Here is a 23,591-nt window from a genome sequence, read left to right on the forward strand (position 1 = left end):
CACCAGGTCTAGCTTTGCGATATTGTCCAGTTTTCAGTAGAAACTGTGGCTGTATCTGTGTTTTTGTTAATGCAAAGCTGTGTGTTGTTTTTTGGTTTTATTTGTTTTTTTTCCCCAGTTTAACAATATGTTGCTCTACTGCGTCCCCAAATTCAGCCTGGTAGGATCAAAGTTCTCAGTTCGAACCAGAGTTGGCATAGATGGCATGAAGATTATAGAAACTCATAATGAAGAATATCCACACACTTTTCAAGTGTCTGGAAAAGAGCGAACACTGGAGTTGCAGGCCAGGTAAGCATTCTCTTTATCTAGTTTTTGGAGGATTAAACATTTACACACACGAGTGGACTAACAGATTTGGAGAAAGATGCAGTGGGCTTCATCTTAACATCAGTGTTTTGAAAATAGTCTAGGATGCCAAATACTGCCTTGTGGAGTACAAGATGCATCTAGAGTGTATAATGCATTGCCTTACTTTGCAGAAATACCTAAGATAGCTGTGAATGGGCTGGCTGGAAAACTGAAAGCAGCATACCTAACTGGTGCAAAGGCAATCTGTCCATATTAAGCGTTTTGGGACACTGAGTTTGTTAATCTCTGGGCAGTGCTGCTGCCTCAGGTACCTGAGCCACCTTGGTAGGAATAAGTCTGTTCACCTCAGGGCATGTCCATTGAACAGAACTCTGCACTCTGGTGGGTTTTTGTCCACAGAACATAGTTTTCTACAGTGGTAGATGGGCACCTGCTTTCCTGCATTTCTCAGGCCTGTTTCCAGTCTATATGTTTTCCTCTGGTCGCAAGTATCAACCTCACCCTGAAAGGCAAGTTTTCCTTTTAGTTCTTTGGTCCTTTTCCTCCAGTTGCAGTCTTCTAACTGGCACTTGTCTGCTTTCCTTATTAGTCCTTGTATTCTCCTCTTGCTGGGTTACCTTCCCATTGCTACTTTTTGCATTGCCTAGACTAAATCTTCCCTGTCTAGACTGTCCCACTTCAAATAAAGTAGGGTGCTCTACCTCTCCTTTTGGACCTGCTTCAAGATCTTATTCTTAGCACTCAGGATTTCATTGCAGAGAGGCAAGGATTAAATAAGTGGGAGGATGTCCATGGTGGATACGGTTCTGTGTTGACACCATGTATTTGGGGACAAATCGTAGCTTGCTAGTAAATGAGCTTGCAAGCTACTTTCCTTTATGGGAAAAAATTTGTAATATCTAATGAGTAACAGTGGTGAATACAGAAATACAACAGCATGTAGAAATCTACTACAGTATCACTGAATTTGAAATTAAAAATATACTTTGAAAAATGACAGCAAAAAGCTTTCCAGAAATCTCTGCAAGACTTTTGGAGCATGTTTTTGGCTATCAATCGCATCTATTATAAATAGCTGTATGATGGCTTTCTAAGTATTTGGCAAGTTGTTATACCATACGTTAATTTCAGTGGTGAAATATGGCATCTTGCTGTACTGTTTGTGAAGTACTTTTTAATTGGAAGAAAAATGAAGCAATAAAGTAAGTTTATTTTGTCAACTTTAAAGAATTATCTAATTAAAAGTTTATTGCATTAGTTTATTTTGAGTGTGAGAAGAATAATGTTTTTGGTTTATGAACATTTTTAGAATGCACTAAGTTTGTACAAAACTGTGAAGGAATAAACACCAAACAAGATCTTATTCAATTATATTAGAATAATCTTGATTATTATTATTATTATTAAGGTACCATGTACCTTAATATTAGTCCTGAAATCATGAGCTTGCATTAAGTGTTGTAATGTTTAGTTTACCCATGGGGTTTTCTTTACGAGTAGGCTTCTGTTTATTTTTCAGAATATTGTTTGAGTACATTTTCAATCACTGGTTTTAAACAGCTGGTAGATTATTTCTTTGAGAGGTTGCTGATATAGTATGACATTTAATAGCCCATCTTTTGGTTTTTAATGTAAGCAGGTAGGGAGAATTATTTTGGCTGTTTAGACATGTTTTTTCTGCCTCGTATGCAGATGGTAGGTGGGATGAGGAACACTTGTTTAGGACTCTACTTGCTTAAAAGTTGTAATAATACTGCAAAACAACATGTGAGGGCTGTTTTTATTGAGATACTGTAAGTTCTCTTTCACATCCTTTGTAGCAATCCATAGAAAAATAAAATTTTGCGTGGCCAATACTGCACAGCTATAGGAGCTTGGTGTCCCCCCCCCCCCATCATTTCCAAAGAGAGGGCCACTTTCGGTTCTTACCTTTCTGACTTAAGTTTTCACTGCTCACACTAGCTAGTACTTTCTAATAGTAGTATTACTTGTGATATAAGATGCTTTTCCAAAGATGTAAATGTAAGAATTCTGATAATATATATTAAAGACAAAGCAAAGATCAGAGATGAATAAGCTTCCTCTGTCATCTCTGTCCTGTCTGTGTATCTCATCTGTACTTACTGTTAATTCATCTGTGTCTGCTCTGATGTATAAAAGGGAAATTTCTGCTGTTTGGTATTAAAACACATTTAACCTTTTGTTTAGCTGGATACTCTTCTTGCCACTGTAGACAAGTTTAACAACAGTCACAACAAAAAAGCATTCAGGAAATTACTTTTGTTGGGGAGGGAGGAAGATTTAAGTGATACACAGGAGAAATGTGTGTTAGTATGTGAACTTAGTAGTGCATGAAATGAGAGAAGACAAAACCATCTACACCTAAACTTTGTATTGTCCACTTTTCCTCTCTATCCTGTTCTCAAAAAAACCCCCAAAAACAAAAACCAAAAAAACCAATCAAAAAAAAACAAAACAAAAAAGGGGGGGTGGGGCTAATAATGCAAATAGCATTATTACTTTTAAATGCATTTCAATTTAACTTTCAACTTGAATTCACTGTTTAGTGGTTGCAGAGTGAAGCCTGAACTCTACTTATGTTTTCTGTTTTGTTTTGTGGTTTTGGTTTATTTTAAGCTGCACAGTTAGCAATTAGTATTGCTTAAATTCTTGAGAATTACTTCAAAAGCTTGGCTTTTGCAATAAGTTGTTGATTGTGAGATAATGTTTCGTGAACTAGTTTTGGACTAATGTGTCAAATATTTCTTTTAGTTCTGAACAAGATAAGGAAGAATGGATAAAGGTAAATTCATCTACATTCTTTATTTTCTAAACACTTTTTCACTGAAGCAATTGAAAAAGTGATACTCATATTTTCTGGCTGTAGTTTCCCTCTGCTAATTAGTAACAGGTCAGAATGCAGAGAGTCTGTTTTGAATGTAGTATGTTTGAGAAATTTATCCATTGTTTCCTTAGGCACTTCAGAATACTATAGAAGCTTTTCAGCAGAGGAATGAAACTTTCAGAAATGCTATTGCTAAAGAATATGAAGACATGCCTGTTGAGGTTTCTGTAAGTTACTGTTATTCCTTTGTAACCTTCTTAGTACCCATTTTGTTTTTCAATAACTGGAAAAAGTTTGCCAAACACTTTATTTTCAAGCTCAACATTCTTACAGCAGAGGAATTACAAAGCAGTCAGCTTGTTGTTAATTGTTTTTCTTCATAATGCCAAACCTTAATAAAAAAGCCTCTTTTTTCTTGAAATACATAACAGAGTACCCTTTCAGTGATACATAATTATTTTTAACTGTGTTCTTTGTTATTTCTTGTATAGATTTCAAAATGTATTTTGAGCTGTATTTTGCCATTTCCTTTCTAGAGGAAGAGAATAATTATTTTCTCTATTTAAAGTACTGCACAACTTTGTTGACTGGCTCTTTTTATTCACCCATCCTCACCCCGTCTCCCTTCAGAATGCTGAACTTGGGAAGAGAGCACCGAGGTGGATACGGGACAATGAAGTAACCATGTGCATGAAATGCAAGGAACCCTTTAATGCACTGACAAGGAGAAGGCATCACTGCCGAGCATGTGGACATGTAAGTGCCAAACCTCACCTAGATAGTGAGCAGGTGCAGGAACTGGTCTAAGCACCTACTCCTGGTGGTTGCTTGTTATGTTGCTGTGGCCAAAAGCAGAAGCTGTGTATAGCATACTACAAGGGATCCTCTGTCTGCTTTAGTTGTCACGGTAAATTTGGAAGTAATTTACAGCAGAGGAAGATGCATGTTTGTGTAAAATGTTCCAAGCCCCTGGACATACTACACTGTTACTCCTGAGTGGCCTCCACTGATCTCAAGTTTCAAGACCACTTGAAACTGGCATAAGCCAGTGTTATCCCTAGCAGCACTGACTGCCTCCTATTCCCATTCTGCTACCTTCTCTCTCCTCTTCGCAAGAAGACCACGAAGACCTGCAATTAAAACGTTTTCAATGGGTTAACTTGGAGCTGTTCCCAGCTGGGTTCAGTGTGTAACTGTGAACATGAATGAAGCATCAGGGAAGGAGAGAAGGTTAGGAAAGGGAGAGAGTATTACTGCTGCTTTCTACGTATGGTGCTGCGGTAACATACGACACTTTAAAATGACTATGAAATAGTGGTGACTTGAGATTTTTCAGAAATTAATAAAATATGAGCAAACATACTGTGCTTTTTTTTCTTGACATCCAGCAGCTCTGCCTTTCTCCAGCAGGTGGTAGTGCAAGCCCAGGTTTAATTTTTGTCTTGCATGTTAGCTTGCATAATTTCTTTCTTATGTTTTTATATGGTATGAAGCTTACCACATTCACAACACTACTGTTGTGCTTTGCAGGACACTAGAGACTTTTTCAGAATCTCTGAATTAGTGATTATGTAGTTGTTATCTGAGGTTTTCTCCAGATCATTCTGTCTTAAAACTCCTCTGTTAATCTTAAGAATGTACCCTTCCTTTTTATTCCCCCTTTTTGTTTAGAATCCTAACTACTCCCTACTACAGTAGTTCTAGCAGATCATCTTGCAATTTAATTTAAAAATATTTTTTCATGGGAATTAATTTCGGTCAGTGATGGTGTCTTTTCAGTAGTGGCTAATTGGGAAGACTTAACTAGTATTCTCTAGGGCAATGGTTCTCAACCTGTGGTCCGTGGACCCCTGAGGGGGCCACAGTGTCATCACAGGGGGTCTGTGAAGGCTTAAAACAGGGGTGGGGACCATCCAGCCCAGAAACATTTGGTTTGGCCCGTGGCAAGCACTGTACCTCCTTTTCCCACAGCCCCCTCCCTTCAATGCCCTCTCATTCTCAAGCCCCCCACCTCATCTGCCCTGACATGATAGTATATCTGGTGCTAGTATGGTTGGTGGAACCCACTTCAAATAGGCGGTTTTTCTCTTAAAGACATTTCCTTAATCCAACAGTCCTCTTTAGGGTCATAATGGGGCTGGTCTCTTCCTCCAAGTGGTAGCCCTGGACCTGTAAACAAAAATATATGGTGACTGAACACAGACAAACACGGGGGGAGGTGAGGAGAATTGTAAAAAATTTTCATCAAATTTTGATGTAAAAATTGGCATCAAATTCAGAATTAGCATGTTAAAATGCCATAAAATGGGCCATTTGAGCAAGAAGAGCGCTGATGCTATTATTTTAAATTTGTATGGAATCATTACAATAAAGATATAATAGGAGAGTGTCTGTTAACAGATTTGACTTATTTCCTCTTTCCTCCAAATTTGAAGATCCTTCATGAGAAAATTGAAATAAATATCTGATGTGGTCTAATGCTTTACATCTTGAATTAAGTCTTGGTAGTCCACGGCCCCAACAGGTGTTTAAAGGGGGTCTATGGTGGAGGAAAGCTTGAGAACCCTGCTCTAGAGAGACTAGTTAAAGGTAGCGATCTAGATTAGTACTGCAGAGTGCTGGTCCACAATAAAATTTTGTTCAGGTGTTTGAGTGGTTCAACTCCATTTGTCTGCCTTTCTTGAAATAACCGCACTCATATTTTTTAATGCAGAGAATCTTTTTCACCTGGAAGAACATTTCTGTGGAAAAACATTTCTAATGAAAGAACTCGGATCTCTCTTGCATTTCAGTTATGTTTATTTTGTTTAATATTTATTTGTTGGCAACATAGACAGTGAGATTGAGTGCACCCTCAGCAAGCTTGGTGACAGCACCAAGCTGTGGGGTGTACTTAATACACTGGGGGGAAGGGAGGCCATCCAGAGGGACCTGGACAGGCTTGAATGGTGGGTCCATGCAAACCTCATGAAGTTCAACAAGGCCAAGTGCGAGGTCCTACACATGGGTCTGGGCAATCACAGGCACAAATACAGGCTGGGCAAAGAGTGGATTGAGAGCAGCCCTGCGGAGAAGGACTTTGGGATAGCAGTGAAAAGAAAACCAACTATGAGCCAGCAATGTGTGCTCGCAGCCCAGAAAGCAAACCACATCCTGGGCTGCATCAAGAGAAACGTGGCCAGCAGGTTAAGGGAGGTGATTCTTTCCCACTACTCTGCTCTTGTGAGACCCCACCTGGAGTACTGTGTCCAGCTTTGGGGCTCCCAACATATGAAGGACATGGACCTGCTCAAGTGGGTCCAGAGGAGGCCACAAAGATGATCAGGGGCTGCAGCACCTCCCCTGTGAGGACAGGCTGAGAGAGTTGGGGGTGTTCAGCCTGAAGAAGAGAAGGCTCCAGGGAGACCTTATAGCAGCCTCCAAGTACTTAATGGGGGCTACAGGATAGATGAGGAGGGACTCTTTATCAGGGCATGTAGGGATAGGAGGAGGAGTAATGTTTTAAACTGAGAGAGGGTAGATTTAGATCAGATGTAAGAAAGGAATTCTTTACTGTGAGAGTGGTGAGACACTGGCACAGGTAGCCTAGAGAAGCAGTTTATGTCCCCTCCCTGGAAGGGTTCAAGGCCAAGTTGGACGGGGCTTTGAGCAGCCTGGTGTAGTGGAAGGTGTCCCTGCCCATGGCAGGGGGGTTGGAACTAGATAATCTTTAAGGTCCCTTTAACCCAAACCAATCTATTCTATATATAGATATACAGTGAAAAGAAAAATCAGTGTAATACTAGCTTATTTATTCTGTGTACTTATGAACAGATTCTAAAACTGTAAATTTAATATTTATTAGCAGGTTACAAAACCAGCCATTTCTGATTTTATTAAATTTTATCATTAAAAGTGCATCTCAGTTGTACATTTCTGAGATTACGTAGAAAACAAAATGGTAAATGTAACTTTTCAGGTTGGCACTTAAACTGGAGGATTTTCTTCCTGCAGCATGGTTGCTACATTCTGATTCTGTTGCTAACTTTAACCTACAGACAGAATTGAAAGCCTAATGTGATTTTATGCAAAGTACGAAATTCTACCACATAAAAACCACTTCTAGTTAAGAAGCAGTGGCACAGAATTGTTATTTACAATTAAGTTATTGTTGACATGTTGTAAAGGCATTATATTTCTTGTTCTGTATGATTAAAAAATGTATTGCTAAGTAGATAAAAATAATATGAATTTTTAATTAAATTCGGTTTCATAAAGTTTTATAAATACTTAAAATTTTTTTTGTTTCTAAGGTGGTTTGCTGGAAATGTTCTGATTACAAGGCACATCTTGAATATGATGGCAATAAACTGAACAAAGTCTGTAAGGACTGCTATCATGTTATAATTGGTTGTAGAGACAGTGAAGAAAAGAAGAAGAAAGGCATCTTGGAGGTATGTAATTTAGAAATACTAAATGTGCATAGCTGCAACAGTTTCGGCTCATCAGTAAGTGAAAATGGTAGCATTCTTGCAGGGCTGTTTTCTGTCTGAGAAATAAGAAGTATGTGAACCAAATTTATCCCATCCAATAGATTTTGTTTTTCACCAATCGCCTTTCACAATATTTTGTTTCTTATAACTTTTTTTTTTAAAGAGGGAATTAATAACCTTGGAGCTTGTTTCCTTCTTTCCAGTTATATCAGCTAATGTAATAAAACATTACCTTTCCTTATAAATCTTCAGTTTTCTTCTGCACTTAAGCTGTTGTAGCAACAAAACCCACTACTACTACAATGGTTCTTGAAAACAAACCCAAACTAAAAGAACTGGGGATGGAGGAGAGGGGAACGGAGGATAATTTTGCTATTCAGAGTCTGAGTAGCAAGATACTGTTTTCATCAGTGTATACAATGTTCTTTTAAGTCATCAAGTTTCTCTCAGTTTTTGATATCTAAAAATCCAAGGTCTCAATCAGGCAATAAAGAACCATGTGTCTTTTAGGGAGGAGAAATAGCCATTTTAGAACCGCAATTAACCTTCACATTTCTTAAATCCCCCTATACAAGCCCTTTTAAAATTCCTGACATACATTAGAGAATTATCATCCTAACTTTGTCAAGATGTATATTTATCTTGGGATGCAGGAGAGAAGTCGACCCTTGAGCTAAATACCAGCAGAAAAAAGAAAGCAAAAGTAAAATAGAGATTATAGTTCCATATACCATTCTTAATCCATGTTGGCTTGACTACACCCTCTTAAATGAGAAAGAATAAGGAGCACAGAACTCCACTAGCTTACCTTATAGTCAAAAGACTGCTGGTTTGTGGCGTGCTTTAAGGTAGCTGAAGGAGCTATAGAGTGTCTTAGAAATGTCTGTCTGTATGCTGGATCTCATGACAGTGGATTGATAGGTACCATGTTGCAGCATCCAAACAGCATCACTACTGGGGCTTTCTCATCTTCTCAGGATTACTATTTAACCCGAGTAGCATGTCACTCTCTCTTCAGATTTTAAGCAATTCACCTAACCCTTTCTCTAGGATTAGTGCTTGCGTTCTTCTATTATTTTTAGAAATGCATTTACATCTGATCCTGTTGTAATATTTCAACTGCCAAAATAGAGTAGTTGTTATATTAGATAGTTAGTAGCACTTCAATGCCTAATAGGATGTTGGTTTAGAAATCAGACATTGTTGCAGATACTAAGATACAGAGAAAGGCTAGCTGTGGTGACAACATGAAGTTTAGAGTGATCTAGAAGTGTATAATCCAAAACAATTGATGAAAGAACGAACCAATTACATATGTTAAGGGAGTATATGTTGTGATTGTAGGTATGTAATATTGAAATATTACATAATTACATATAAAATATTACATATATAAATATCATGTAATTATATATCTAAATGTTACATAATTACATAAATCTAATCCTTATAATTACATAAATCCAGTCCTTTGTGATTTTACTTGGGTATTTGCTCAAGCATAAATCTGAGATTTTATATGAATGATGATGAATTTCTTAGTCTTTATTTAAGGAAAGTTTATTCTCCTTATTATGCTTTATACTATCTCCTAGATTGAATCTGCAGAAGTCTCTGGAAATAGTGTCATATGTAGCTTTCTTCAGTACATGGAAAAATCAAAGCCCTGGCAGAAAGCATGGTGTGTTATACCTAAACAGGAAGCTCTTGTGCTGTACATGTATGGTGCTCCACAGGTACGTACAGAGAAAATGGACAAGATGTTAGTAATTACTGTCACTGACATCTGAGGAGAAGTCAAATACCTTGGGAATGGAGGAAAAGATCTGAGTGTTTTCACCAACCTGTATAGTAAACAAGAGGTAACGGTCAGATTAGTTGGCTGTTCTTAATCAAGAACTTTTTTTTTTTCTTTTTTTTTTTTCTTTTTCATTTTTTAGGATGTTAAGGCTCTGGCTACAATTCCACTTCTGGGCTATACAGTAGATGACACTCCAAGAAGTGCTGACCTTCCACACAGCTTCAAACTGACCCAGTCTAAGTCTGTGCACAGCTTTGCTGCGGACAGTGAGGAACTAAAACAGAAATGGCTGAAAGTTATCCATTTAGCTGTCAAAGGTGAGACGCCAGAATGTCAGAATGAACTGCAAGTGAATTTAGAAGAGCAGCCTGAATCTTCTAAAACATCTGAATGCTGAAGCTCAAGAACACATGGCATTTTTAAAAGATTTCAATTGAATTTATAGTTAACCTTTGTGTTAACTTCTCTTTACTCAATCAAGAAAAAAATAAATAAAAAAAAAAGAAACTTCTTACTACCATACACATCTTAGCACTTTATGTTTGGGAAAAAATCTAGTCTTTTTAGGGATCTTTTTCTTATATTTATGTTCTGTCAATAAAAGTAATGTACAGGTCCATTTCAGAGACTTTAAAAAAAAATGTGAATGCTATTAAAAATACTTACTAACTTTACTGTACTACTTGTTTGTCATGATGCAAATTTTTTTGAAAATCCAGTTGCTCTTTGGTTAACATTTGCTACTTTCATTAAGAATGCAAATATTGAAGCTTCCTACTTACATGTTAGGACTTGCAACAGGATAAAAGATATACCTCCACATTGCCAAAATAGATCTGTAGTTAAATATGCAGGGACAGTTTGGTTTAATGTATGTAGTTTATAGATTGAATTCCACAGGTCTGTACATATGTTGTATTCACTTGTCTCTTTTTAATTAAAGTAATGCAAATTGCTTTCACAGGTATATTGGCTTTTGAAGTTTCAATTTATCAAAGAAACAATCTAATGATTTTCAATTTAGAAATGAATACCTAAAATATGAGAAAACTATATGTGCAGTATTAAAAATGTATAATACTTGACTTGCTTTGATTTCATGATACTGGGTTCCTATTACTCAGTAATTTATTTAAAAAGCATGTTTTCCATTTGAAATTAAACACAGTCCTAAATTAACAAATACTGTTCAGTGATTTTAATAGCTGACATTTAATGATGGTATTTTTATGCATTAAAAAAAATAGTGGCATGCAATGGACAAATAAGTTCCAGTTGTGTTTAAAAGAGTAGTTGCTTTTCTTCAGTGTCCTATCACTGTTATCTTTTATGAGTGCAGTAGTTCATTGCTCAAATGCAGTATGTTGTTTTGAAAACCAACAAATTCTGGTAATCTTCCGGAAGCATGTATTTTTGCTATTATGGTTATTGGAACAAAGCATTTTGAATTTAGATCTTTTAATTTTTGCAGAAGATTAGATACTTTAATACTTATTAACAACAATGTTCAAGGATTATTGCTGTAAAGTGGAGCCTGCTTTATATGAACCTAGTATGAGGTCTGAGCCTGCAAACCTCAAGTTGCATTAACAGACATTATTTGCATTCTGCTTGTGGGAATAAGGACTTGTTGGCTTTACAGTATTAAGTCCCCTATGAACTTTCATTCCTATTAGGGTTTTTATACACAGAGACAAATGACCTCCCTAAAATTTTTGCCGTAACATCTTTGGATAAAATATGATGACTTCAGGGGTAGTGATTGACTATCAAGTTGACAATTAAAATCACTGCCATCTTTCATTTTCTGACCTCTCAAAGGAAGGAAAATATGTAACTTCTACAATCAACTTGTCATAAGAATCTATATTTTAAATAACGTCAAGCTGAAGAGCTCAGGTTTAAGTCCAATTTTGTTAGTAACAGGACAGATTTAATTGTTGCTTTTAGCGTTTAACAGAGGGTTGTTGAAGTAACCTCTGTTTTTAGTGTCAGGCATACATAAGTACACAGTGGCTATCATTCTTTGGTAAGAAGAATGTCATGCAGCTTAATGTTAGCGGGCTGGATTTTGCACTTTCCTGCACAAATCCAAAATCTATCATGGCCTTTAGACTTAAAAGCTTTAAACTAGTGTTGGTAATTATCAGGACATGGCACTGTAGAGTACTAACTCTACAGCTGACTTTGTGCATGTCAGTTCTGAATTATTCCTCGGGTGCTCCATGTGTCCAGATTATTCTGCATGTAACTCTAGTATTCCTTTTATCTGATGTGCAAGGTTTTATGTAATTCTCTATGAGATTTTAAGTTATTTCTACTGTTAGCTGTATTTATTTACGGGCAACTCAGGCCCCTTTTGGTTCATGTTGGTGAGTACCATCAAATCTTCACCTGGGTTTCCCTAGCTAGTAATTGTCTTGTTTATACCTTGGTGAGGGATGGGGGAACATTCAGGTAAGCCAGAAAAACTCTACATAGCTAACTTTCTTTCATGGTTATCTCCTGAAAGTAGGTATCTTCTAAAAGTCTTAAATGCAATTGTGGGATCTGGAGGGTTGTCTTACCACATCCTAATGTATAAAAACATTGTTTGCCATGTTCAAGTTGTTCAGTGTAAGGGGAGAAGTAACTTTAAATGAGTCCCTGGATAAGATGGACTGAGCTATTCTGAAAATAATATAATGGTATGACTGTAATCATGTAGTACATTGTTTTCTGAGCTCCTGCAAACTAAATTCTGAGCCAAGTAGAGACCTATTCCAGCTAAATGTTTAGGGAAATGACTAGAAGCAGCAATTTCTGGGCTGCCTTATTGTTATAGTGGCATTGAGTATCTTCTGTTTGAATTATTTCAGCATCTCCCAGGTAAAGCCCTGCATTTGGGCATAAACAATTTGAAATTAAGTTAGGATTGGGAGTTATTTATTTGGATGCTAGCTTCATGTTTGCTCTCAGCCATTAAAGTTTATATAGTGCAGGATATTTTATTACCCTAATGAAACCTATTTCATGTTCTCATAATCAATTGCTTGGTTAGAATTGTTCTCTTCTGAGTCAGAATGTCTTGGCACTCAAATGTATGCTTCTGTGTGTATTTTGTAGGAAAAGTATGTACCACCAATATTAAAGGAGATCAGAAGATGGAGAAGTTGCTTCTAGATTTAACCACCCTAACTGTTTTACTCCATTCTCCACAGAGGGGCTTCTCCAAGCCCACCTTACAGCTTCCAAAACTTTTTCTAACTTTAAATTGTAAATTGTGACCACAGAGGAACAAATTCAAAGTAGTAACTGCTGCGGCTTAAGTATCGTGACCAAAGCAGTCAAATTAAAACCATCATCCTAACAAGGTATAGGCTGTTCCCATTTCAACTGGGTTTTTTTTGTTTTTTTTTTTTTTTTAAAAAAAGCATTAAATGTATTAGTGTAAAGCTCTGTGTGTGAAGAATAAACTATAACTGAGCATTCATTCATAATACATGAATGTATGTGAATAGCTCTGCTAATTATTTAAGCTTTGCAATTCTTGTGTTCAAGAAATGCTTGTTTCTCACTTTAAAAGTGATCAGTCTTCTGTGCAAATCAAAAGTTATTTTGTGCAGTTTTATCAGTGTTCAACCAGAACAATGGCTTAATTTTATCATTAATAAGTTTGGAACATATTAATATATTTTTTTCAAAATAACTTAATATTTTTCCCATATCATAGAAAAATAGTGTATCATGATATCTGCATGTCTGCACCATTCTTTCAGATCCTCTAAAAATTGTTTTCTGTTATCAGGTCCTCCTGCTTGGTTGAAGAGCTACTGTAAAATCTATAGCATCTAGTACTTACACATCCCTTTACACCGAGTAGTTTTGTTTATTCCAAAATGTATTTAATTTTTATGTGCAAAATAGATATTGAGAACATACAATGTTTTCTTCTGTTTGGAGTAGAATATTAAACCACTTTAAATGCATGTAATATATAGTGGCACCTTTTTATGCAAAATCATCTTGAAGTGCTTTATAAATCTCCTCAAAGATTTTAAATCCCTTTCATAGAAAAGAGGATTTTTATTCTTCATATTTTTAAATTATGGATGAAGCCAAGGCACTGACTAAAAGTAGAATAAATACGCTACCACCTGAGTAATTTTTAGATGAAGTTATAGAAGTACGCTCTAAAGAATTCCAAGTGGAGTCAGGAGGAAAAAAACTAATATATATGTATATATAAAAATAAGTGGAAAAGATGTGGAAACACTTGACAGGTTCTTTGGATTTTGTTGTTTGTTTGGGGTTTTTTTAAACCTACATCACCACATAGCTAGTCTAAAAACTGGTTAGCTTTTCATTTCAAGACGAGATTAAATAAAATAACGAGAGGGTAATGGTTCCTTATACTGAAGGCAAGTCTTTTGAGAAAGAAATAAACATTCCATGTAGAAATATTTCTAAGCAATAAAAAAGGAGCTTTCTGCATAAATTTATTGTAGAGATTTTTATCTGGTGTAAACTAGCATAGACCTGCTGGAGATGTTATACCTTCAGTGATTTAAATTTATGTAGAATCTGCTCTACAGTATATAAAAGCCACTAGTGGAAAATCAAGATTTCACCAGTTTGAGAGCTGATGACTTACTATGTCTCATCTGGAATCACAGTGCTCAGTTGAACTTCAAATGGGTTTCAGCTGGAGATAATTGATGTAGGGTTGAATGTAAACAGCTAGAAATATAGGTCTAAAAATACATGATAGGAGAAGAGAAATAATTTTATGGCAGAATTGACTATCCTTAAGATAAGTCCACTGGTGAAATGGGCATCAATCTTAGTCTGTGGTGTACTTTTATTTGAAATATATGGAGTTAGGGTTTTTTTCTCCCATCTGTGGCCCTGTTGGTATGAGGAATTGACCTAGCTGGTTCTGATCCATGGGACTGTAGTGAAGTATGTTCCTTGGATAGGAGTTTTAATCTGTTAGTCAGATTGTTTCCTAAAAGCTTTTCCTTTAACAGAAGATAAAATTAAGTTAATGATTGTATATGTGTGTGTATGCACACACATATGCATGTGTGTATATGTATATATGTGTATTTATATATTTGAGACTATTCTTCATATGACCTGTTTTCAAGCAGTATTTTACAATCAAAAACTACACTGTGCTGCAATGAAGATATAATGTACATTGACTGTGAGTATGCTCTTCAGAAGAAAAAATTGACAGAAGTAGATCAACTTTTGTGGCATGTTTACTATTTCAGCCTAATTAAAAAAAAAAAGAAACAATGAACACACTAAATTCAGTAAGGCATTCAATCTGCTTCCTTTAAAACCTCAGGATTAAATTTCTTCCCAGACTCAACTATTGCATTTTGCTATCACCCCTTCTTTTTACTAGCACAAGCTGAATGTAGAATGTGGATTTTTCTCTACTAAAATCTTCAAGCACATTTCTTTTGAATAAAACATATTTTCAGCCACTGTATAACACCAACCTACTTCAGTTTATAGTTCATCATTGTAGATTCATTAACTATTTATGGTGAAAACATTCAGAAAAGGGGGAACTATGTCAAAGCATTTTTGTATGTATGTGACCTAGTATTTTTAAGCAAGAAGCCAAATTTGTTTCATATAGGGAAGTTTGCAATAGAAGTATTGTTTTTTTTGTTAGCATGTTTTCTATTCTGCAGCTGCCCTCAATGTGGATTAATACATTCATGTTAGTGGGAGCTGGATCAGCTGTAATGTTTGACATCAGAATTATAGGCTATATATGTTATTTCCCCTTCATTATGGAAACATTTCTCGTTTAAATTGCAAAACCACTTTTTTTTAAAAAAAAAACCCTAATATTTGGAAGAGGTATACATTTGTCCTGATTTTGGAATAAAGTGAAGAATACTAAAAAGGTGAAATATAAATGCCCTTGTAAGTTGTGCAAATGTAAGTGGTCATTTTTATGGTCAGGAAATATACGAATGTAAAAAATTTTCAGATACTGTATATATTTTCTGTAATATATGTATATTTGGTCATAAGGTGGGTGGAGAATTGTAAAAATTAAGCACTTTAATTCCTGTTGAGTACTTAAATGAAAAGAAATTTGTATCCTGTAAAATAAAAGCATCATTAAATAAGTTTTGCTGGTTTGACTATTCATCGACCTACTGTTTGCTTTGCTGATGTAATCTTTAAATTGTGTTTCCAGTTGTGTGTGTGACTCCAAGGACCTCTCTGGTATCTAATTTGCTGAAGTGCTGGCTACTCAGAAGTACTGCTAAGTCAGTCAAAGACATATTCTGAATATATCGAGAGCTGTATGTAATGCTATGAGATCTTAGATTGGGAAGATAAAAGATACGGTCTCAGCCATCAGTCCTTCACAGTTTAGATCCAGATTTCTGTAATGGGAATAATAATGTTTTCTCGTGTGACCAGGATGTTGTGAGAGTACATAATGGGCTTCTGCATTGCCACCCCCGTGGAAAAAAACATTAAGCAGCTGCTCAGGATAATCTCTATGCACTGAAGTAAAGTGGTACTGTGAAGCAAAAATGATCATGTAATTAGCTGGATCATGATCCCAAGCATAGGCAACTTTGATTCTCTAAATTAATTTGCTAGCTAAGCACACATTCAGTTTATGGAAGTACCACTTAAACTGCAGCTACTCCTTTTCTAAGTATCCTTTGAAAACCATTTGTAGTTGCCTCCAATTTCCATCATCTGTGCACAATTAACCTGTTTTGTATCTCATTTATCCTTCCTATTATTGTGCAGGTTGGCACAATTTGCAGAAAAAACTGTTAGTTCCTGTGTGGAACAAGAATTGTACAAGAATTTTGTCTAGCTTCTACTTTTTCTTCTCTTTGGAAACACAGTAAACAGGTTAGTATTTTAAACAAGTACTGATGAACCACAGAAAGTAATGCTTCCCCTCCATTTACATAATTTTTTCCAGTAATTTTTCTGATTATTTTTTCCCTGTGATTAACACTGTTCCAAAGCCATTGTTTTCCTCATTAAACACAATGCAATGCCTTCTACACAGAGACAAAATTAACAGAATTTATCCAAAAATACACTTTAATAAGAAAACACAATTATAAAACTCAAACTACAGGAAATCCATAATCACAGCTCCTACTTAATTCCTTTATAATAGCAGGTTTAATAAGCACTGCTATTTCTACTTGGCAGCAAATTGTCCAGGAGCCCATCAAGTACAGGGTTGGTAAGTAAGTAGTAGGCATCATCTCCTCTAGCTCTCCCTAGGAGCCTGACTAATACTGCCCCATCACCACAGAATTGTTCTTGGCATTGTATGAGCTTCCTGCCATGAGAGAATTGGCACTCCTACCTTTGGTAAGCACAATACTTTGAGCTTGTTTGCTTTAAAGAAATTGCTGTGGAGGGCCCTGTGGTGTCTCTAATGAACAAGTGGACATTATAATTATGACCATTTTGTCTTAGAGCTGTTCACCCTCTGTCTCCTTGGCCCTGTGCACTAGGCAGCTATGACAGTACTGAGCCTCATCAGACCTGACTTGTGGTAAATCAGGATGCACTCAGCTGAGTTTATTTGCTTGAGGTCTTACCCATGTCTGTCTCACTAGCTTCTGTTTCTGTCTCAAAAACATAATGCTTTGGTGTCATGAGCAGGTTGTGCTACCTTGCCCTCTATTTCAAACTGTTACACTTCTTTGTGTTACAGCATATTTTTCAAATTACTTTCCCTCACTGAAAGATTTAAAGTCTTAGGAAAAATCTATCACATACTCAGGTAAATTTTCCATTTGTTAGCTATACTCTCTGTAGTTGTTTTTTTCTTCCTTTTTTAAAAAAAAAACCCTTATCACTAGTCAGAACTCACATAGCCTCCAACCATCAGGATCTTAACAAGAGAATTGATTAAGAATTCCAACCACCCAATCTCAATACATTTTTGCTTGCTAAATGAAAGCAATATCTGCTCTCAGAAGCATCTCTTTAAGGAATAGAGCCTTATGTAAGAATCTAGGGTAAGACTTGGTGGGCTCCAGATGAATTTCTAGATCCCCAAACTTCTTCACATTAGTTTTACTGAGTATCAGCCTACTTAACCTGAAAATTCCAGAGGTTCCTAGATTTGGTTTATGCATTTGTAACATTAAAATAGTCCATGGTTCAAGAAACAGAAATTGTCTTGGGAGCAGAATCCAGGATTACCCTCTCTCTTTGGCCTCTTGTAGCCTCATGTACTCTTCTGCCCCTTCCTACTCCTGCCTTGGAGCCAGGTAGTTGCAGGACTCTTGCATGGGGGACACGTGGAAATGAATTCTCTCTTGGGTCTGCTGGACGCTGAACTTGGATCTCTGAATTTGTGAGCTTGTGTTCTAAAGTAAAGCTGGATACTCATGCTCTTTTGAACATATTTTAACATAGTATGACCAACTCATTTTCCAAACTCTAGGTGAGAGTTCCTGATTCAGGGAAATGGATTTTGGACTCTGCTACTGAATAGAGGAGCCTTCCCACAGTGTGAAATTAAATGAAGACTGCGATAGAAGAAAATAAGATTTCAACCCAATTTTGTTTAGACCTATTGCCTAGCTATGTAAAACTTTGCCTGCTCTGCCTTACTTGCAGAACATACTGCCTATTTTCAGAACTTACTTGCATACTTGGCTTGCAAAAGGGAATCCAAATCTTTTAGCTTAAGGCTTTAGGATACAGCATTTACAAAAGACCTACCTTGCCTATGTTGTATTTTGGAACTGGATTTCAGGTTAGCACTAAGCTGGTCCTATTAACTAAATGCTCTTCAGTGGCTGGAGTGTATCTTGCAGCTTGTTTCATGTGAACAGGCTTGCATCCATGTGCTCCAAGGCAACTCTGCGATGCTAAGCAAACACAGTGGGCAAGACATCAAGCATCCACTCCAGAATTGCAACCCTGACCTCCACTAAAAAGCTTGATGGATACACCTGAAGTATCCACTAGTTTTATATGCAGGCTGTGATGCTGTAAATCACATATGCTCAATTGTTATATTTCCAATTTAAACTTAAAGTTGTGCCAGTCATAATATAAAAAGCAGCATGCACAAGCAATCATGTATAGCGAAAATAAAAAACGCCCCTCTTGACATACTATTTTACCTTAAAAATACCACAGGAGATAGCCTTATTTAAAATACTAGGTCCAAACATAGAAGATATAAGCTCAGTTCCTCCCGAATACCAGTAAGTTCTGGTTGGGGTAAGGTTTGGTGGGAGTAAGGTTTTTTCCTTTACCTTTCTAGTTACATTGCCTCAGGTGAATGCTAACTAAATGTGCATTTTGTTTTCCAGTAAAAAGTTACTTTCTTGATAGCAAACAAGAGGTTATTGCCTTTATTCCCAAAATCTTGGTCCTTTAAAGTAAAAAGTCTTCACCTTAAAACTGGACTGCAAGCTACTGGAGGGGTAAAAATCGTTTACTGAAGCAACTATTGTGTTTGTTATTCCAAGAAGCCTGACCACTCCAGTTGTGGCAGGGAGGTACAGCAGTTCAGAACGATACATAGGCTATTTTAATCTCAAGCCAAAGCTTTTAGCTCTGTTGGCCTTGTCAGAAATGCTGATGCCTTACGAACACCTGAGTGCTCCAGCTTTGTTAATGACTAATGAACTTTGCTGTGTTTGCCCTGTGGCTCTCACCCTCTGCACCCTGACTTTTCCTTAACTTGAAATCTGCTTTCAGTTCTGCAAGCATGTTTTATGAGAAGCTGTATGACACCCCAGATGTTCAATAAATTTTGATAAATAACTTCACCGTGCATATAGTGAGAGAATATAAGGAACTCTCAGATTGTCCAGCAAAATTGTATCCCTGCCCCAGGATTACTTTCTTTTGTCAGAGACTGGGTCTCAGAACAGCTAACATGGGGATTCCTATCAGCACTGTGACCTTCTTACAGCCACCTGAAGCATGCAGGAGAGCTCGCTTTGCCAAGTCAGCAGAATCCCTGGACTATGGATTTAAAACCTCAGATTTGTTTCTTCTGGAAAAAAAGAGCAAGGTTTAGAATCCATCAGCTCGGGAAATCTGTGTAGAACATCCAAACGAAGGGTCATTATGTCAAGGGATTTTAATAATTTATTTATTTCATCTTCTAACGGTGTTTGCTGTACTGATGGCTAGTATTAAGTGCTATGAGAAAGCATTCTGTGATAAGGTTACTTTAGAGAAAACAAAAACACAATTCAATTTGGCTTCACATAAAAATGGGGCTCTGCCAGGCCCATATAATTGCTGTATTGCATCGTTCCAAAAGGTGACATTACCAAGGAATAGTTAACAGAAGTATTTTGCTAATAGCATTTGTGCAGTACAAAGTAGTATCACTGTATGCAGAGGAAATGCCGTGTTACATACTTGATATATTTACGAATGATTTATTTCTCTAGACAAATACGATGGCAAGGAAATATGCTTTACGGAGTGCTAGTTTGTGGTCTCTTTGTCTAACATTAATTAAATGGCAAATGACTTGTCCACTACTGTCAGTATGTTAATATAGACAGACTCTAGCTGCCTGATCAAAAATGGAAGCAAATGATGATGCAAAACTATAAATAAATTCATATCATGGAGAAGAAAGACTGGAAATTTTGTTCTCCTCACTTCAAACATAAAACCAAGGAGGCTTATAATGAAATTAGAAGATGACAAATTTAAAACTGACATCAAATTGATTTTTTGCACAATGCATAATTAGATCATGAAATTTACTGTCACAGGATGTCACTGGAGCCAAGAATTTAGCGTGATGGGACAAAAACCCTATTATATAGTAAATAAAGCAATTTAGTTTCCAGTAACACAAACCAGAAGAAATATTGAACTGTCTACTTCAGATCTTACAGCAATATCAAAATTCTGTGATACACCGTTTTGGAATCAGAAGATCTTATTACTGCAGTTTTATATTTTCCCCAGAGAGCTGATGCTGGACAGTTTTAGAGATGAGAGTCTGAAGCAGATTGATATCAGGTCAGATTCAGTGTGACAGTTCCTGTTTCCTCATGTCAATTAACTTTTAGTAAATAACCAGTCTGACTACTACTGTCTTTTATCAGATCATTGAGTTTCTTCCTCAGTACAAGTTGGCCATGGAAAGTTAGAGTTAAAGCTACAGGTGACTATCACTTGTTAAAATGTTTATTGCTGTGGCACAGTCCTCAACTGGGCTGAGGCAAGTTGGTTCAGGATATCCCACTTCAAAGCAGAGGTATTTCCAGCTCTCACTGCACAATGTGTTAAACTTTGCATTCTCATGTTTCTTGTTCTTACATCTTCTTTAGTACTTTCTTCTTGCTTTCCTTCATCAATTCACTTCCTCTATCTGTGCTGTGCTTCTCCATTTGAGTAACCAGCCCATTATAGGCCTTTCGATATTTCTGCTGGGCAGGCTAGGTTATCTCAACTCAGTTCAGCAACTCTGTGTGCTTCTTGAAATATTATACTGATAAAATTCTAAGAATAACCATACTGGGACAGACTACAGGGCAAGCACATGCAGTGCTTCTGCATGATACTCTCCCAACTTCCAACCGTTGTCAGCTCAGAAACATCCAGAGCTAGATTTGATTCCTACATAGCTATGTATTTACGTGTGTACTGGGTCTGGCTGAGCTGGAATTGGTTTTCCCCTATTGCAGCCCTCACGGTGCTGTGGTTTATGCTGGGAGCTGTTAGGGTGTTGATAGCACCCTGGTGTTGTGGCTGCTATTGAGCAGGGCTTACACAGCACCAAGGCTTTTTCCGACACTTCCATCAGTGGGACAGGGTGGGCAAAATCTTGTGAGGGGACACAACCAGGACAGGTGACCCGAACTGACCAAAGGGATATTCCAGACCATATGACGTCTGCTCAGTATAAAGCTGGGAGAAAGGAGGAAGGGGGGGTCACCCTTGGTCCTGTGAGGCAACCACTATGCGTATCGGAGCCCTGCTTCCTGAGAAGGCCCAACATTACCTCTTCATGGGAAGTAGAGAATAAATCTGTTTTCTTTTGCTTCCACGTGAGAACCTTTGTTTCATTTTGCTTATATTAAAACTGCTTTTGTTTTACCCACAAGGTTTGGTTTATCTTATTTTCTTTCCCCTCTTTGCCCTGTTGAGAAAACAAGGGGAAAAGGGGGGGAAGTGATAGAGCGACTTGGTGGATACCTGGCATTTAGACAAAGTCAAACCATCACAACATGCAATACATTTCCTTAAACTTGTCCAAACACCATCGGAATCTATTTAAACTTTTATTGTCTACAACATCCTTTGGCAAGGAGCTGAACAGGTCATCAACCCACCCCTAAGGGGCTAGTGTCTTTGTTTTGTTCTGACCTGGCTCCTAGTTTCATGGCTCCAAAATACTTGCATTGGAAGGGACAGTAAACAGAACTGATGCTTTTCCACCTGCTCCAGGTTGCTAAAGATTACACAGACCTCTGATAATCCCTACCCCCTGCCATTTCTTTTGTGGAGTGAAGACTCCTAGCTTACTTGGTCTTGATATTGAAGTTTTTCCACAACTTTCATCATCTTTACTGTCCCTGATCCTTTTCCAGTTCTACATTCTTTCCAAGACGTCCCACTTCTGGTCTAAATTAAAATATGAAACAGGTTTTTTTCTCTTCTTTCCAAGGACTGAAGGAAGGAGAGGAGACAAGGCTCCATGCTAGGCAGGGAACTTAAAACCCATTAGAAAGAGTGTTTGCTGTGTCAGGTGCACAATGTGGGGAACATTTGTTATTGTCCTGGAAGCTGGAGGGGCAGACACCAAATGGCATCTTGGTGTAAATGATCTCTGAGAGCAATTGGCTGCAGCACACTGGGAGCCAATGGACAAGCATGCCTGTATGGCCATGACAAGAACCCCTCACCAACAGGTCATTCAGGACCTTCTTCAAAAAATTTTACACATATTAACTGTTTCTCTCTAGGCTGAATACACTAATTTTTGACTATTTCAATTTGTTTAACCTTCCTTATGCTTTTATCACAAAATATTAATCCTCTGACAAGCAGTCCTAGGTAAGAATGAGAAATTTTGTTGTAAAGATACACAGATAAGAACATACTTCCTTTGCAGGCTCTTTCATTTGAGGCTTTCTAGACATAAAGACTGGAAAAGACTAATTTGAATAAAATAAGAATATAAATTCTAATGCCATCCAAAACTTGAAACTTTCAGAAGCATTTTTATTCAGTTGACTTATAAGAAAAGACAAAGTCAGAATTCAACACAGTGCTTTGAGAAAATGCATTCAAGGGCAAGACGTTTAAAGATCAGAAAGTTTATTTGTTGTGATCTTGCACTACAAGTCATCCTCTGGTTTCATTCTATCTTTCAGTATAATGCAGCTATTAGATCTCACAGTTTCCCACTTCCAAAGCCCTGCCAGACACCTCAATCAAACCTACTGTTACACATCCAAGTTAGAAAATTTCAGATGCAGAGACTGGCTGAGAGATTTGCAGTGAAAACAAAAATAGCCAAAAAGCAAACAGAATAAACATACCTGGTTTAAATATGACCATTGTGATTCTCAATATGTGAACAGAAAGGAGCGAATATTCTGTTCACTGCAGTTTGTAGAACCAGATTTTCTCTGGTTCTTTTCTCCTCCCTGAAGAGGTCTCCATAATTCTTTTGCCCCACCCTCAGCAGTTTTATTTTCCTCCTCTGTTGGCTTTGTGACACCAGATGCTGCTGACAAGGTCTAGCAACTTGCCATGCAGCACCTTTGCTTTATGTAATTCAGGCAGCAGTGCCGCCACACCTGGTGAAGCAGCGGTGAGGGCAGTGGGGACACACGTTTGGTTGATTCCAGCTTTTTAAGGGTTTTCAGAACATAGTGCCTCCAACAACCATAGCTACTCCATGCTGCTTGCTGAAAACTACCCCCGGCAGCCGCTCCGGCCGACGACGAGGCCTGCCTCCCCCACACGAGCTGCCTGTGGCACCCCAACTCGCGGGCTGCGTGGCTACTGGTGATCACCGGCGGGGATCGGCTTCCTCGTACCAGACGACAGAATAAAACCAGGGAACGGCTCGTAATACAAGGCCACAGCGACGATGCCGCCCGTCTTCAACCGCCCCGGCCGCAGCGCCCGGGCCAAGGGCCCCCACAGGGGG

The 23,591-nt window shown here is 37.6% G+C and overlaps 1 protein-coding gene across 6 annotated transcripts in view; it reads left to right on the top strand.

The window, feature by feature from the left end:
• FGD4 (FYVE, RhoGEF and PH domain containing 4) overlaps positions 1 to 15,272 on the top strand; it is a 105,126-nt gene extending 89,854 nt beyond the window's left edge. For all 6 annotated transcript variants that reach the window (XM_026867849.1, XM_026867847.1, XM_026867848.1 and 3 more), the window contains exons 11-18: positions 119 to 291; positions 3,085 to 3,115; positions 3,289 to 3,384; positions 3,788 to 3,913; positions 7,450 to 7,590; positions 9,225 to 9,365; positions 9,570 to 9,747; positions 12,536 to 15,272. In XM_026867849.1, coding sequence (XP_026723650.1) covers positions 119 to 291; positions 3,085 to 3,115; positions 3,289 to 3,384; positions 3,788 to 3,913; positions 7,450 to 7,590; positions 9,225 to 9,365; positions 9,570 to 9,747; positions 12,536 to 12,696 — 1,047 coding nt within the window. In that variant the 3' untranslated portion in view covers positions 12,697 to 15,272. The remainder of the gene's footprint in view (positions 1 to 118; positions 292 to 3,084; positions 3,116 to 3,288; positions 3,385 to 3,787; positions 3,914 to 7,449; positions 7,591 to 9,224; positions 9,366 to 9,569; positions 9,748 to 12,535) is intronic.
• The last annotated feature ends 8,319 nt before the right edge of the window (positions 15,273 to 23,591 follow it).

The sequence above is a fragment of the Athene cunicularia genome (assembly GCF_003259725.1).
Source record: "Athene cunicularia isolate RWA chromosome 1 unlocalized genomic scaffold, athCun1 chr1_part2, whole genome shotgun sequence".
Taxonomy (NCBI): Eukaryota; Metazoa; Chordata; class Aves; order Strigiformes; family Strigidae; genus Athene; species Athene cunicularia.